The following is a 15,926-nucleotide window of genomic DNA, read 5'->3' as shown; positions in this document are numbered from 1 at the left end:
TTCTTGGCTGTTCTGCCTCCCCTCCTCTGCTACTTATTGTCGCTTACTGAATAGACTTGCTCAGCAGAGTTTTCAGAAGTAAAACAAAACGAGGTAGTCATGGATGGCCAATATCAGCTTTTCATTTTAACTCTGATATAAAGCATTGTTGGCTTGCTGGTTTGGTTTCTTCTGTCTATAAAAAGGTTTTGTGCAAGAAGTCCTGTTTTTCCCATCGCTCTGTGTGACACAGTGCTGGGATGACCTTCTGCTGGAGAGTATCATTGCTCAGTTGTGTCACTGCTCCGTATGGGTTTCCCTGGCAACCAGTTTGAGCTACACTGAACCAAAAATATCTCACTGTGCTGGGGGAAAGTCAGTTTGCAGACGTATTTCTTACTAATGACTTTCTGGATGGTTCATGTGTCCAGCCTGACGATGTCATTCCTGGGAATCGATGACTGAGAGATGCAGTGTGCCCCTTTTGCTTACTTCCACAGGCAGCAGAGTCTACGAGAAGGCTGCCCTTGTGTGATTGTCAACTGAGTGGTGACTGTAAAACCCACTGTGCTCATTTTTCATGGTACATCAAGGGTTCTTGTCTTCTACTTTGAATGGTCAGGCTCAAAAAGCTACAGTGATCTTTCTTGGACACCTTGGATCTCTGCAATTTACCTTGGTTATTACTAGCGACTTTGCCCTTCTCATTTCTGTAAAAATATATGCACCTTGATCTATGGGTGTGCCTGTTGTGGGCTCCAGTTTTGCTGCCATCCTGGTCACCAAAGGTAGAGCTTGTGACACCTCCAGTTGAGCTTGTATATAAATCTTGGGAGGTCAGTACTCGCCAATTGACACAGGAGAGAATGCACAAACTGGGAGGTCTTATTTCAAACCTTCCTAGTTCAGCTTTGTCTTGCAGATAATGTTTTTGTTACCTAATGTAGAACAGGGGTGTGAAGAAAAGCATTGGTAATTCAAGATGTGTTCTCAAGGTGACAAAATTAGAAGAGACTGAATTGGAGAGCAGTATGTCATTTTTAGTAACAGGTTCCCTTTTCTGGATTTGTAGGGTGTGAGGATTGCGGTAAAAGCCTTATAGGAGAATGCAAACTCCACGGACCACTCATCAGGGTTAAAGACAGGGTTATTCCTAGCCGAGCCCGTCTCACCCTACCTCATTACCTCACTTTGCGAGTGTTGGAGCTGCGAGCTGGAAACCAGCAGAGTAAGTATTTTTTTTAGCTCTTTTTCCCACATTTGAGAAAGAGAAGGCAAAACTACTAACGCTGTCTTGTTTTCATTAATAACTCAAGGCATAATCATTGGGTATTTTAGCAGTGTGAAGACTGCTTTATTTTCAACTATGCTCACGTTCAGCTACTGTTTTCATGACTGACTTCTGATGGCAGGATGTTAGCCAGAGCTGGTGTGACACCTGGCCGTGAGCACTCAGTTAGCCCTGTTCAGTCAATACAAGTTTAATGAATGTTGAATTTGTATCTAATAGTAACAGCCATGCACTATTAAATTTTTATTTCCTTTTCCCCAAGCATGCAAAACAGGAAAGAACATTCAATAAGAGGTCAGAAACAAAATGGTAAATAACATCCCTCATCCACCCCCTGCAAACACAAAAAAATGCAGAGGTTAATGTACCTTTTGCAACATCTTCCATTCATATTGCAGAAAGACTGTTGTTTCCCTCTGAGGGCAGGGCAGTTTGAATGCCCAAACTGGAGTGAGGGAACTACATCCTTAGTGTGTAAATTTTCCACAGCTACCTGTGTAAAAACAGTCTTGCCTAGATTGCAGTGCAGAAAGAGAATGACAAGATGTCTATCGTGTTGCACCATTGGTATCAGACAGGGGAATAATTAGAATGATTAAGACGGATAATATTGTGGTTTTATAGATTCTTTTCACTCCTATTGGGAGGGAACAACCTCATAAGTTATGCCGACAAGCAGAGCACTATGATAACATCAGCTTCTAAGTTGAAGGCTATCGACACATTTCTGTTGCATACTCAGTTTAATGTCGTATCATGCATTTTAGGCACTTTTGTATTCAGTGTAATACCCATTTTTGAAAAATCTCTGTATGTATTTACATCCTTTTCAGATTATTCCCATTAGAATTATTTACCTGTGTTATTTCTCTAGAAGAAGAATTAATGTGTTCTGCACTATTGTGTTTATTTCCATTTGCATAACTACAAATATACAAGAAATAGTTTGTGATGTTTATATTAATATTAGACTGGTCTTTTTTTTATTCACAGTCCTTGGAGTATTTGCAAAGAAAGTAATACAGAAGAGAACACAGTTTGGTCCTTATGTTGGTCAACTGTCCACAAAACTGACCCGCTATGATGAGAGCAGGCTAGTCCTGCAGGTAAAACCCAGTGACTTACGATGAAGTGCATATGTCTCTTTAACAGTTCATATGTATTTATATATTTTAACCAGACAATTGGCTGCCTGATCTGGTTAATTATTTGTACTTCCAAATTGTATATATGAATGTAAACCACATTATTGGACAGCACAGCATAACCTGAAATACACAAACGTTCCTGCATATTGTGTTTTCCAGAAGTTTGCCTTCCAGCTTTTTAGTTTTTCCACTTCCAGGGTGATTTGCCCGTCAGTCCAACAGCATCTGATAAACTTTTCGCAGAGCACAGCTACTGAACATATCCAAGCATAGTACTGTCTTCCCAGATAAAACAAAAGGATTTGTGCTTAACATCATACTGCTGGGAGGGTTAAATTTGTGCACTGCGTTAGCAGTGGTGGCAGAAATGTGCCTAAGGCATCTGCTTAGTAGGGAGGAACAGTGCAGTAATGGGGAAACACTTATTAATGATGTGTTTATATATAAACTTCAACACGCATTGCACTAGCTCAGTTTATTTAGTCAGATTGATATTTAGGGCTGGTAGCATCCCATGCTGCATGTGTGGATACTGATCATTTCATCTGGACTGCGACACTATTGTTTGTACTTTATCCAGCACAAATAGTGGCCTCTCAGGACTAGCCTAGCGTAGACATACCTGCGTGCACATCCTTTCCCACAGGAATTCCTTGGAAGTGATGGTTGATCATAATCCTTTACACTCCGGTCTCTGCATTTTGCTGCATGGGGTCTTGCCTGGGCATACCTCTCTCTCATACAGTGAGTCCGTGGTCAAGGCACAGCCTCTGTCAGGATTCTTGACACGTCACGGTTCTACCAGAGCCTGGGTTTCTTATCAGGCACTCCCACCCCCCAGGAGAGAGGGAGCAGTAGCAGCTGCCCTGTGATATGCTTTATGCCTTCATTTGAGCTTTCTCAAGAAGCTTGGGTCTGGAAAACACTGTCTGTTGTGGAGGAAGGCATGGAGATACAGATACTTCTCTAATTTTGTTTGAGAGCAAAATTAATGACCTCAGTAATTGCTCTGAATTTCATTTGCTCATGTGAATGGTCTGCTAGGAAAGTGACGCTGTCCTTTGGTGGGATTTTCATGGCATGTTGATATCAGAGACGATTTGTTCTTCTGTTTAACTACATTTATTCTGTCTTTTTATGAGACACTTAATTCTTGCAAATGCAGAAAATTTACTTCTCCAACAAGCTTGCAAGCGTGGATGAGCTAAGCACTCAGTTCCTTCCTCTTCACCAAGCCATTGTAAACCACACCCTATCCTCTATCAGTCAGCCCCGTTTGCTTAAAAGTACACAGCGATAAGCACAGCTCTGGCTGATGAATGGACTGTTTCTTGAGAAAAGGAGACTGGAATCTCAGGTTTCCTACATGACAGCAGTAGCTGCCATGACTTCTCCCTAGCAGCATTCTGAGTATGTGACCAAACTTGTCCAACAGGCAGGCGTTTTCATTGGAAATATGACGAATTTAGGTAAAATAGTTCCCAGAAGCAATGGAAATGCAACTTTTCTTTGCAATTAATTGCTCACTTAAGTGGTTACTAGAACAGATACATGCTGTGCTGACGTCCATTGTGCAGCTTCAGCTGTCCGTGTTGGAGAGTGTATTGCAGAAAAGCAACTGTCTTGTACGAGGTCAGGAGTGTTCTCCTTGTAGAGGCACAGCACAGTGAGAAAAATATCCTTGTAGATTCTTTCTCTAGGAAGAATGAAGTGAAGCAAAAAGAAAGATATTTCTGGCCCAATTGTTCATTTGTATTTACTTTTGCATTGTTAAGGGGAAAAAGAGAAGACCCTTAAATGCCATTGTTTTGTATGTTACTTCTCTGGACTTATTACACGTCATATAATTGTTCCATGCAAAATGTAGCGTTAATACAGCACTAAAGGTAGAGATTATCAAGTACTCAGGAAGTACATTAAGGCATAAAGCTTATCTTTCTACCTGCCTACACTTCGTTCTTATAACATTATCTTTATATAACATAAAAATGATGAAATATAAACTGGAAATACACACAAAGGCTTACAGTTATGTTCGTGGCTGGGTGCCTCGGCACGTATTCGTTCTTCACTTTTCTTTTGCACTCGGTGTTTTCTGTAAGAGTGATCTAAACAACCACGATTTCAAAGGACGTATGATCAAGACAGGCTAAATAACTGATAGCCATGATTCCAAGTTAGAGAAAGTTAATATGCCTCTATAGAGGACTTGGCTTTATCATGTTCTTTCTCCTGTCTTCCCCCTTTGTTTCAGGTATTGAAAGATGGAGGGAAGTATTTTCTGGACACTCCCAATGAAGACTGTGGAAACTGGATGATGTTTGTCCGGCTAGCCCGGAACCAAGAAGAACAGACCCTTGTGGCTTATCAGCACTGTGGAGAAGTCTACTTCACAACTGTTAAGGTAGTTAAACCCACATTGCTTCTCCTGTCATCCAGATGGAAGTTAATAGGCAAAGACTCTGAAAGCTAACCCTTTTGCAGATGAGAGATTGATTGCCAACTGGATCTTTATTACATACCACCTTCTATATCAATCTGTAGCAAAGCAAACAGCGTATGGGGTTTTCCAGTAATGGCGGTGTGTACTTGCTGTGTGGGTAGTGAAGAAACTGGGCAGAGAGAAACAGAAGTATCATTCACAACAGCAGTGTTTAAACATGAATGTTGTAAAGTTCTTCAGTTCCAGATATATACATGGTGAGGTTATAGAATCTCAGAATCTTTTAGGTTGGAAAAGACCGTTAAGATTGAGTCCAGCCGTTAACCTGGCACTGCCAAGTCCACCTCTAAACCCTGTCCCTGAACACCTCATCTACACGTCTTCTAAATGCCTCCAGGGACAGTGACTCAACCACTTCTTTGGGCAGCTCGTTCCAATGCCCAACAGCCCTTTTGGTGAAAATGTTTTTCCTTGTATCCAATCTAAACCTCCCCTGGAGCAACTTGAGACCATTTCCTCTTGTCCCATCTGCTCCATAACCTTCCCCAGTGCTTAGGTCAGACTGACAGGCCTGTAGTTCCATGAATCCTCCTTCCGGCCCTTCTTGTAGTTGCATGTTGCTTTTGCTAGCTTCCCGTCAACTGGGACCTCCCTGGTTAGCCAGGACTGCTGACAGATGATGGAAGGTGGCTTGATGAGCACTTGCCCCAGCTCCCTCAGTACCCCTGGGTGCATCCCATCCAGCCCCATAGACTTGTGTGTGTCTTAAGGGTTTCAGCAGGCCACTAACCATTTTTCCTTGGATTGTGGGGACTCCATTCTGCTCCCCATCCCTGTTTGTCATCACAGGGGGCTTCGTAACCAGAGAACAACTGGTGTTGCTATCAAAAAGTGAGGCAAAGAAGGCATTAAGTTTCTCAGCCTTTGAGTACTTCAGCCAGTTATCTAGCATTGTTACATTCAACAGTTCTTCATCCTGGACAGAACAAATATATTTCTTTCCTTTATTACATTTTTGGATACACGTTATATTCTGAGCACATTACCGGGTGCTAAGTAGAATCTTTACTATTTTCTGCTCTCATTAATCTGAAGACTTAACTGCAGAACTTAAAATACTGCAATGTTGCCATGAAATGATGAGTTTATGTTAGAGATTCTGAACTGCGCCTTTATCTGGGGAGAGAGAACAAAGTACTCAGTATTTGTAAATGACACTGGAACATCCAGTCTTACTTTTGTTGTTTTGGCCACTTTCTCAGGCAAAGTTTGTTCTAGCCAGAACTTCCTCTTTTGTACACTTAGGAAGCTGAAGTCTGTATGTTGAACATTCATTGTTTTTTTTATTCTAAGTTAATGCTAGTATATCATTGTGAGCAACATTAAAAATAGAGACTATTAGTCAAAAGAAGTTATGGTGAGATTAAACCCAGTGTTTCAGGTTCATTTCCAAGCTTGTCACACATATCTGTGAGATATAGTGTTTTCCTTTTTTTCCTTCATTTTTGTTTCTCCACCTGTACAGTGAGAAAAATATTTACCACACAGTGATGTGAGAATCAGTTAATAGTGATAACAGTATGAAGTACATTTGCTTTTGGATTAATAATAAAATAATTATTTTAAAGGAAAGAAAACCAATGTAAAACAGAGCATGTTAATCTGAGACATTGTTTAGGCTGTGTTTGATATTCTGATGCAGTCAATACCTTGATTTTTAAATGCATGCTGTGCTTGTAGAACTGACAGGATTATTAATGCTCTACTTGGGAAGCATGAACAAATGCTTTTCTAAGAAGTCATAGTTATGAACTGGTAACTTACAATTTCCATTGTGATTTAAATACTACTGAACCAGCTCTCTGCTGGCTTCACCAGAACTCTGCTCATTGGCATTAGTGGAGACTTGCACCCTACATATTGACGTGAAGAGTGTCTTAGGATGAGGGATGTGTCTTGGAACACTTACTGTGCGGTGTATCATAGGGAATTACTTTGGTTTTATTTCTCCTAAGTCCCAGTACCTTTCACAGTACTGTGGCATCCTGCATATGTCCTGGTCAGCGAAAGTGATAGCCTTTTGCTACACTTAGGCAGACCCTGCTGGTCACAGCATCGGGCTGCCTTGGGGCTGGTTAAGAAGATATTTTCTCAAGATATTTTGAATAAAGTCTGCTAAGTGGAGAGTAGAAGGATCGGCTCCTCTCCTCACTGTTTTTCCAAAGAGGTGGGATCTCGGTGACACGAACCTGCAGCTACAAAAGCATCCATGTAAGTGGCATGCTAACAGCACCATTAGCATACTTGCTGACCTAATGACTGCAGTCCTGAGAAATAAGTGCTTTAAAAGGGCATGCAGTTATGAGGAAGTGAAAATCATCCATGTTTGCTGTCTGTCTGATCACAGGAGAGTTTCACGTGGGTGCTGCTGTAGCTTTCTCTTACTGTCAGAGGTAGGACAGAGTAAATGACACCTTGTAGTGGATTTAGATACCGGTGTTTAATTTCAGTTTTATTGAGATTAGAGCTTTTATCTTACTTGACGGTTTCATACACTGCTGCACTCACTTTCCCTCAAAGTCACATTGACTAGATCTCAGCTTCCCACAGAGGAGATCATCGCTGGCTGGGGAACGTCAGGCAGAAAGTTATGCCAGTATCATGCTGTTTGTGGGTACCAGGCTCACGTGTGAAGGTCCTGGGGCATCCCCAGGCACTTCTCTCTCTGGAGGTCCCTGAGGCTTGGTTTCCTCCATCTAAATAGGCCATAGACAGGAACACAGTGCATGATCAGCGTCCTAGTTGGTGGCTCTGCCTCATGTCCTTTACCAAGTGGAGAATTCAGCACGTGCCATTTCTGTTTAGGCCAGGTGTTGCCAAAATGTACAACCAACCCATACTGGTTGCAGTTAGCAAGCAGGCTTGTGCTTGGGAGTTCAGAAGTTCAGTTTTCATCATTACACACACAGTTACCTGTCACTGTCAGCATTCACATCAAAGTTGTCTTTCACCTGCCATGTTTCAACAAGATTTTATACAATAAGTGCATTTTAAAAAGTGTTGCATTTTGTGGAATAAGACTCAGCTGCTCTCATTCCAGGCTAGTTTGTTCTTTTTCGTGACATTAGTTTAGTTTAGTGCACATAACATTACAAGTACAGTGCAGATTGACTCTACCCCTGTTGCAACAATGTTTGAAGAAAATTGTGTACAAGGCCAGGGATTCATATAAATCATGACCCCAAAGTTAGTTTTCTCCTTTGCTTTTAAATAACTAGTGGACCTTTACCTAGTGAGTGTAATCACACCTCTCTGTTTGCTATAATATTGACTGAAAGTATCTGTCAGAGGAGGTCATAGTCTCGTCCAAGGAAAGCTCGATGCAAGCATGACTGGATGGGAGACTGCAGCTTATGGGCTCCCTGAGTCCTGTGTGGGAAGGCTTTGGTAAAAGGAGGGCAAAAGTCCAATAAAGCACATGCATAGTGAGCCCGACACAAAAGAGCCAGCACATGGAAACGTGCAAGTTTGACTCAGCCCACACACCGATCAACTCTGCCCCCACGCTCTGAGTGTGCGACACGTCCAGGAGGTACCCAAGCTGCTGCGTGGTCACGATGCGTTTGTCCTTTGCCTCGCCCTGTAGTTAAGCGTCACGTCTAGTGGGCTTCAAAATGCCAAGGAATGGGCAGGTGATAGTGCTTGGAAAGACTGCTGGATGTCTGGATGTCACAGACAAATACATCTCACTGAGCGAAGTTCATGAGGGCTGAGACACCCCTCCTGTTACTGTCCCCCCAAAATCTATGTACATAGGCATTTCTGCTTTTAGAAATGATGAAAATGTCAAACCCTAGTGGAGAGTAATGCTCAGAAAGTGCTTGAATCTTGGAATTAAACTACTAATCCTTCAAACAAATGGAAGAATGCAACTTGTGTAGGGACACATTGCACACACAAACACTCCTCCAATCTTCAGAATTAAATGGTGTAGGAAAATGGGCAGAAGTAAACACGTGCTATTTTCTTCTGTTCACAGCCAATTGAACCCCACACAGAACTGAAAGTATGGTATGCTGCCGATTATGCCAAATTTATGGAAGCTTCTGCAGTCTTCATTAAAGAAGAATCTGACGTCTGCCCTTTGCCTCCAGTAGCAGTAAGTACCCCTCATCTGCATTCAAGCCGTCACCAGATGTAGTGAATTACAATTTACGTGCTTGTTTTGTTTATGTAACTCCAGTAATGCTAGAATAGACCACAGAGTAGTTGGCTAACACAAAGCCAAGAACAGTTTTAACCAAACAGCTACTCAGAGAAAGGCTCCTCTTTCGCTCCTGTGTTTGTAATCCAGCAGAGCCATTAGATATGGTTAGAAGTAAGTGCCACCAGTGGGATGTGTTGGAAAGACTTAAGATTGGCATTAATTTGTAGATAACCAAGCTGGCCAGCCTCAGACTTCTCTTGCCAGTTCCCCTTGTTACGCTCTGACTGTTGGTCAGATAATGCACTGATTATTTCAGCCTTTCCTGTGCAATAGCCCTTCTCTTCTAATCCCAATACCTTCCCCTTAGTGTGATAGTAGGAATCCGTAAACTGATAGGAAAAGAAGTGTTGAAAACGTGACTGTGAAGATTGATGCCTAAGCTGGAAGAAAATGGAAGAGGGAATATGATAGAACCAGGAATTCAGAGGTGCTTCAGGAAGGGAAGTAACCCTGTTGTTGCTTTTACATAGGAGAGCTTCAGAGTATACCAAAGAAAGGAGGGGTGGGAGTGACCCAGCATCAAGCATGGGTAAGAGAGGAGGGTTCCATATGCAAGTAAAGGCGGAGTGGGCATAGCTCCACCATGTTCTCCGGAGCAGGCTAGCCTAAGGGCAAGGGAGGACAGTTTATGAGAAGCTGAGAGCGCTGAGGAAGTACGTCGTCATGTATTAGCTGAAAGGGCATTTCATCTGTGACTGGTGGATTCTTGTAATGGTTTTTCATCAGAATTTTTTAAATGTCAATATTTAAAGCGAATTCAGCTGAAACCATTAGAGCTTTTGTTTCCAGAAAAATAGTAATTCCAAATAAGGCATTGCTTGCTGAAAAACTGTTTATATGCCTTTAAGCCAGGATAGGCTTGAGATCCCCAAAACTGAGGTGTTCCTTGCCGAGTTTAGGAAAGTCTAATGCCAAATGTCAAGCGGAGTGAAGGAATTCTTTCCTGGAGGCATTGACCATTGTTGTCTGGTAAAGCATGGAGTCAGCACAAAGCACAGGGAGATCCTATATGGCTAAAGTACATTTGTGTGCAGCAGCCTGCCTGATTAGACACTCCCCAGCTTTGGGATTTTTTTACAGTTGCAATAACAAATCAATAGTGTTAGTCTAAGGATGAAGTATGATTTGCAACTGCTTTTGTATTTCTTTTATCTTTGTGTACTGAATTTCAAAGGTGAAGGACTCAGGTCTGTTGCAGTAAATGCTAAACAAAAACATGGAAGTCGGTATTTAGCCAACCATTACTTTTTTTCCCCCCCTCTAGTTCGTAAAATCCTAGAAAGAATCCATTTCTAGCTGAACAGCTGTGTGGTAGTACATTGTCCTTGCCGAGGACAACAACAGGTCTTGGGAAAGCCCAGGAGAAGATGCAGGATTAGTGGGAAGAATATGACCTTTCCTTAGAATGGCTAATAAGAAAGACCTGTCTCTGTTCTCATTGCAGAAAGAGCCCGTAGACCCCTGGACATGCTCCACCTGTAGAAGCACTTTTGCAACTTTTGCTTTGCTGGAATCTCACCAGTGCATCCATAAAGACCGAGTCCTTACCACCAGGTTCAGACCACCAAATAAATTGGGACCCATAAAAGCAAAAAGCAAACTCAAAGGGAAACTGAGAGGAGCAGCATTAGGCAAAAGCATTGCTCAGTGCTACGGGACCATTTCCTGTTCCTCTGCCGCAAAGCTTAACTGTGCCAGCTCGGGAAGCAGTTGTGATGCTCTTGTGAGGTTTATACCTAAATGGAGAAATGGCCGGTCTTCACTGTTGAAGGGAAGAGAAGTGAAGCAGCCGGACAGTTACCCTTGCCGACTCTGTGGGAAGATATTTGATTCCATTGACAAGCTCACGGTCCACACTTACGCGCACAAAGGAGAGCGCCCCTACAAGTGTTCACAGCACGGATGCACAAAAGCCTTCATTTCCAAATATAAACTGCTCAGGTACAGCTCTGAAGGCACTCCTTTTCTGGTGGGGGTGGGGAAAAAACCAAACACACAAGGACATTTTTTTCCTTTGGGGTGCCCCAGTGAAGGTTAATACATGAGTTTCAGTTTTTATTATTCTTGTTTTGGTAGAATTGGGGAAAACTAGTCTCCCTCAATCGTGGCGGCTACTGAGAAAGATTATGTTGAGCTGTTTTCACCGACTCGGTGCTTTATGATTAATATCTTATCCCCCTGAAAAAAGTTAGGCTTTTACTAAAAATCTGAGAACTGGTGAAAATGCCTTTCTTCAAGAGCGCCAGTGTGTTCAAGTCTTAAAGTTGCAAGAGTAAACGTACTGAGTAAATGCAAATAAGTGGATTTTTTGTTTGTTTGTTTGTTTTGTCTTAGGCACTCAGCCACTCATTCTTCACAGAAATCTCACCAGTGTGGCTACTGTGAAAAGACCTTTCACAGGAAAGACCATCTGAAGAATCACCTTCAGACTCATGACCCTAACAAGATGGCCTTCAAGTGTGAAGAGTGCGGCAAGAAGTACAACACCAAGCTAGGCTATAAGAGACATTTGGCTCTGCATGCAGCCACCAGCGGGGACCTTACCTGTAGGGTATGTGCCCAGGAGTTTGGTGGTACCGAAGTTTTGTTGGAACACCTCAAAAGCCACGCAGGGAAACAGACTGGCAACACGAAGGAAAAGAAACACAAGTGTGACCACTGTGAGCGTCACTTCTATACCCGTAAAGATGTGCGGCGTCACATGGTAGTTCACACAGGCTGCAAGGACTTTCTATGCCAGTTTTGTGCCCAGAGGTTTGGGCGGAAGGACCACTTGACTCGCCATACTAGGAAGACTCATCCACAGGAACTGCTGAAGAGCAGGTTGCAGAACGGTGAGTCGGTGGGTCTCCTTGACCAGCTTTTTCCATTCAGACTGAAGGAAGATGCCAGCATACTGTCCCCTTTTCCTGAAAGGGTCTCTGTGCAGAATGGGATTTTGAATAGCTCAGAATCAGAGGAATACAACTGTTCACATCTTTCTTCCCAGCCAGCGTTACAAACTGCGCTTCCTCTTGAACCTTCTCCTCATTTGCAAAGGATGGGCTGTGCAGACAGCCTTCCAGCTGTCCCTCCCACACCGTGCTCAACAGCCCTTCCTGCCAACCTGAACCTTCATCAGCCTAATAAACACGACCTTAGTTCTACCTCATTTGCAGCAGGATCCCTCAAGAACCTACCCATAAAAGTGGATGTTAAAGGTTATAACGTGCATCTTCTTGAGGACCTGCCATTACCGGAACCTCAGTCTCTCCACAAAATCAGTCTGGAAGAAGCTTCCTCAGGGCCTGCAGGGGACACTGACAAGTACCCAGTGCACAAGGAGACAGAGGCAGCGGCTGAAACGATGAGCCTGCCTTTCATGGATCTCACTCATGTGATGAGTTTCTGGCAGCTCACACCAGGTGACAACCAGAACACTACTGCTGGGGACATCACAATGGCATTTAGTCCAGAGGAACCAGCCCACAGGCTGAATGGCCTTGGCCAACAGCAGGGTCTTCAATTAGCAACTGGTGGGATGGCCATAAACCAGCTGCATCATCTTCCTCGCCCCTTTCCATCCACTACAAATTCTGTAACGTTGCCTCATTTTCACCATGCCTTCAAATAACTGTCACTGTGGGGTTTGGGGGTTTTTCCTTCTTTTTTTAAGACTGTGCTTCTTACGTAAGTCTGTTAGGATGGGGTGGTTTTGGTTTGGTTTTGGTTTGAAGAAAAAACACCCCAAATGTTTTCAAAGCACATTATGAACATGGTAGTTAAATTGGGAATGTTAATAAACCAGAAGCTCTATTTTTCATACTACTATTAGTTTTTTAGAATACGACAATAGTAGGACTAACATCTTTCCCTCCACATCCTATATATCTTTCTTACCTTTCACACAAACAACTGAATAAGCATCTTCAGTCGTTAACAGGCACAAGAAAACTTTGGCTGCTGCAGTAGGAGAAATAGGGTTAGGGTGAATGGGAAGAAGGGAGAAATCACAGAAAAATAATTTTAATGAGCCATAAATCACAGCAAATTTATACACATGGCAGATGTAACAAAGTTTATCACCATCATAGATTTCTGTTAAGCATTTAATTACTGAACTTTATGAATCTTTAATTTAAATCACAATCATTCCAAGAGTAAATCTTACCTCCTTATTTCACTTTTTTGAATGAAGATGATCACTGTTGTGATTTCATTTAACTAGATTTTCTCGAGTGCACCTCCTGCATTTTTTCCTAGGGCTGGAAATAATTACCACTTCTCATGACTCTGTAAGAACTGATGTCGTGTATATGTGCAGCTTTCAGAATGGGAAGTGAATTATCTCAAAGGTTAGACCAAAACATTAATTTTCACTTAGACCTGGATCTGGCAAGGTATCTGATACTGGTCTCGGTCTCTCTCTCTCTCTCTCCCCCCCTAATAAAGCACTTAAGAATTTGCTTAAATTTAAGGATGTGTTATCCCATTGGGTTGATTGATTTCCACACTCCATAAAAAAATAATGCTTCCTACCCGAAGGGCCTTTATTCACCTTTTGTTGGTAAAAATGGCCTTTTTTTTCAGTCTGGGAATTGACTATTAATCACAGCCACCCAACACGTGGATTCCTTCAGAGAAAGCCAACCCTGGTCCAGAGGAGCCCGCAACCAAGCGGGACCACTGTGGGGCAGGGGCTGGACCATGCACAGGGTTGTGGTCTGAGCTGACAATGGGCCCTGCTCAAAACCAGGTTATAAACTTGCCTCACGGGTGTTGCCTGAAATGGGTGGGTGCAGTAATGGTCGAGGCCATTTTCATTGGGGATTTTGTTCAGTAAGTGCTGGGAGAGCTGCAGCTGGACTTCCACTCTTAGTTTCTTCTAAACCAGAACAGTGGGGACTTTGTCCTGGGGTAAATTTCCCATGTACATTTCCAGGTGTCAGTGCGTTGATGTGGCAGTCCTGTCGCCTGTTGCACGAACTAGCAGAAATTCCAAAAATTGCATCTCCCATTAGATGACATTGTAACATGGGTTACTTTGTCTAACCCATAATTATTAAAAAAAAGAGAAGAAAATCCTGAATTAGTGGAAGATGCAGTTATTAACAGATTCTGTTGCAGCTAAAACACACAGAATTTCTGAATCCAAGTAAGTTCTCAAACCCTGGGAGCTACTATTCTATTAAATCCAAAGGCAGTTAATGGTACCTAACGATCATTACAAATATAGCATGAAGCAAACGCATTCTCTCCCGTTAATCACAGGAATGTTTCCAGACAGCTTCAAATAAAATAAATTTTTTCAGTGATTGCTGTTTTGCAGTTAATAAACTACAGTGACATTGTACAAGTCCGATTATCTCAACGTTCTTCCAAGTTTATCAGTACTTGGATTAAGAAAATGTTGTATGATCCCCATTCAGGCAAGAATATGTTCTTCAGGTACACTGTTGAAGGGGATTTTTGCTATGAAAATTTTTGGCATAGGGCAAACCAGAATTGATTTTAAGATCATTCATGTCATGACAACAGCAGGCGCTGCACCGTCATGCTCCGCTTGCAGTTACTTTAATTACGAGTTGCAGAATAGGAAGGAGGTTGCAAACAATGCCACGTGAGCGTTCCACAGTTAGGTTCGTATTTTCATCTGGGCTTGGAAATTCGTGTTTCTGCATGAATAGGGAAGGCCATGCAAATGGCATTCACTTGACTTCATCCAAGCTTATGTACTTGTTAAAAAAAAAAAAAAAACACACACTCAAAAAACCAACCCAAACCAAAAACCAGAACAACAAACCACAAGTTTTCTAGCACTGCCTGATCATACACTGTTAATAGACATTTTGTCATTCTGGTTTGTGCTTCTACAAGAGGTGTAACTAATCACTGAAGTACTTGTCTTTGAATTAAAGCGTGACACAAAGAAGAAAATGTTAGGCAAAGGCTGAGCTAGATGAGCGCCCACGTTCTTTGAGATGCTCAACTGTGCCTGAGCTGACCGGAGAGCTGCTGCCTGAACTCAGCCCCTTCCAAAATGTGGAAAGATATGTTGGCAAGAGATGGTTATTGTATGTAACTACGTGTTAAAGGCCAGTTACCATTAAAGGGAAAAAAAAAAAACCAAACGTGCATCCTTGTTTAAACAGGCAAGAACATTCCTTTGGGATTTTAATTGAAAGCCTTATTGGAAACTGGTGGGCTAAAAAAAACCCAGCCCCACATACTGCAACACTGAAAGTTTACATAAGGTGAGCCAAGGCTGGTGATAAATCAGGTGGCCAAAAAGTAAGAGAACAATATGCCTCCGTGACATCTCTGTCTTGCCAGTCACTTTCTAAAAGCGATTAAAGTTTTTAATGGAAGACTGAGGTTTGGTTTTGATTATTCTGAACTTGAAGGGCTTTGAAGCCGATGCACAGCTTACACGGCTGTTTGCCACTTCTCAATCACTACCGTTTATCGTGTATTCTTTACTGGAAGATTCTATTAAATATATACACCAAATTCTAAACTGTTCATTTGTTCTTGTTCAATGTATTGAAGCAAAACATTAGGGGGAAAAAAAAATCATGATACTGGGTCTTCCTACATTTTCTTGAAACCACTGAGTGAACCACTGGTAACCCATCTCCCGTTAATTAAATTTTGGCAACTTAAGTACAAATAATCTCACAACTTTAAAAAAGGACAGCGTAATAAACTTTGTAGCCTAGGTGAAAAAGGAGATGGAAAAAAGTGAATTTCAGTTTGCTTATTGTATTGAATGTGGTAGCTGTAGCACTGGGAGTGGAAGAGGTGCTGGAAAATGGTGTT

At 42.2% G+C, this 15,926-nt stretch overlaps 2 protein-coding genes across 2 annotated transcripts; both read left to right on the top strand.

The window, feature by feature from the left end:
* Positions 1-715: 715 nt before the first annotated feature.
* LOC104505151 (PR domain zinc finger protein 10-like) lies at positions 716-11,630 on the top strand. Its single transcript, XM_010153967.1, has 6 exons — positions 716-767; positions 1,052-1,207; positions 2,264-2,376; positions 4,673-4,822; positions 8,901-9,020; positions 11,463-11,630. Exons 1-6 carry the CDS (start codon positions 716-718, stop codon positions 11,511-11,513), a joined length of 642 nt encoding a protein of 213 aa, XP_010152269.1. The 3' UTR covers positions 11,514-11,630.
* LOC104505434 (zinc finger protein PLAGL1-like) lies at positions 11,523-12,829 on the top strand. Its single transcript, XM_010153966.1, has one exon. The coding sequence runs from the start codon at positions 11,575-11,577 to the stop codon at positions 12,739-12,741; it is 1,167 nt and encodes a 388-aa protein (XP_010152268.1). The 5' UTR covers positions 11,523-11,574; the 3' UTR covers positions 12,742-12,829.
* Positions 12,830-15,926: the final 3,097 nt, after the last annotated feature.

This window comes from Eurypyga helias, unplaced genomic scaffold (genome assembly GCF_000690775.1).
Source record: "Eurypyga helias isolate BGI_N326 unplaced genomic scaffold, ASM69077v1 scaffold13126, whole genome shotgun sequence".
NCBI lineage: Eukaryota > Metazoa > Chordata > Aves > Eurypygiformes > Eurypygidae > Eurypyga > Eurypyga helias.
This window is presented reverse-complemented; position numbering and strand designations above follow the sequence as displayed.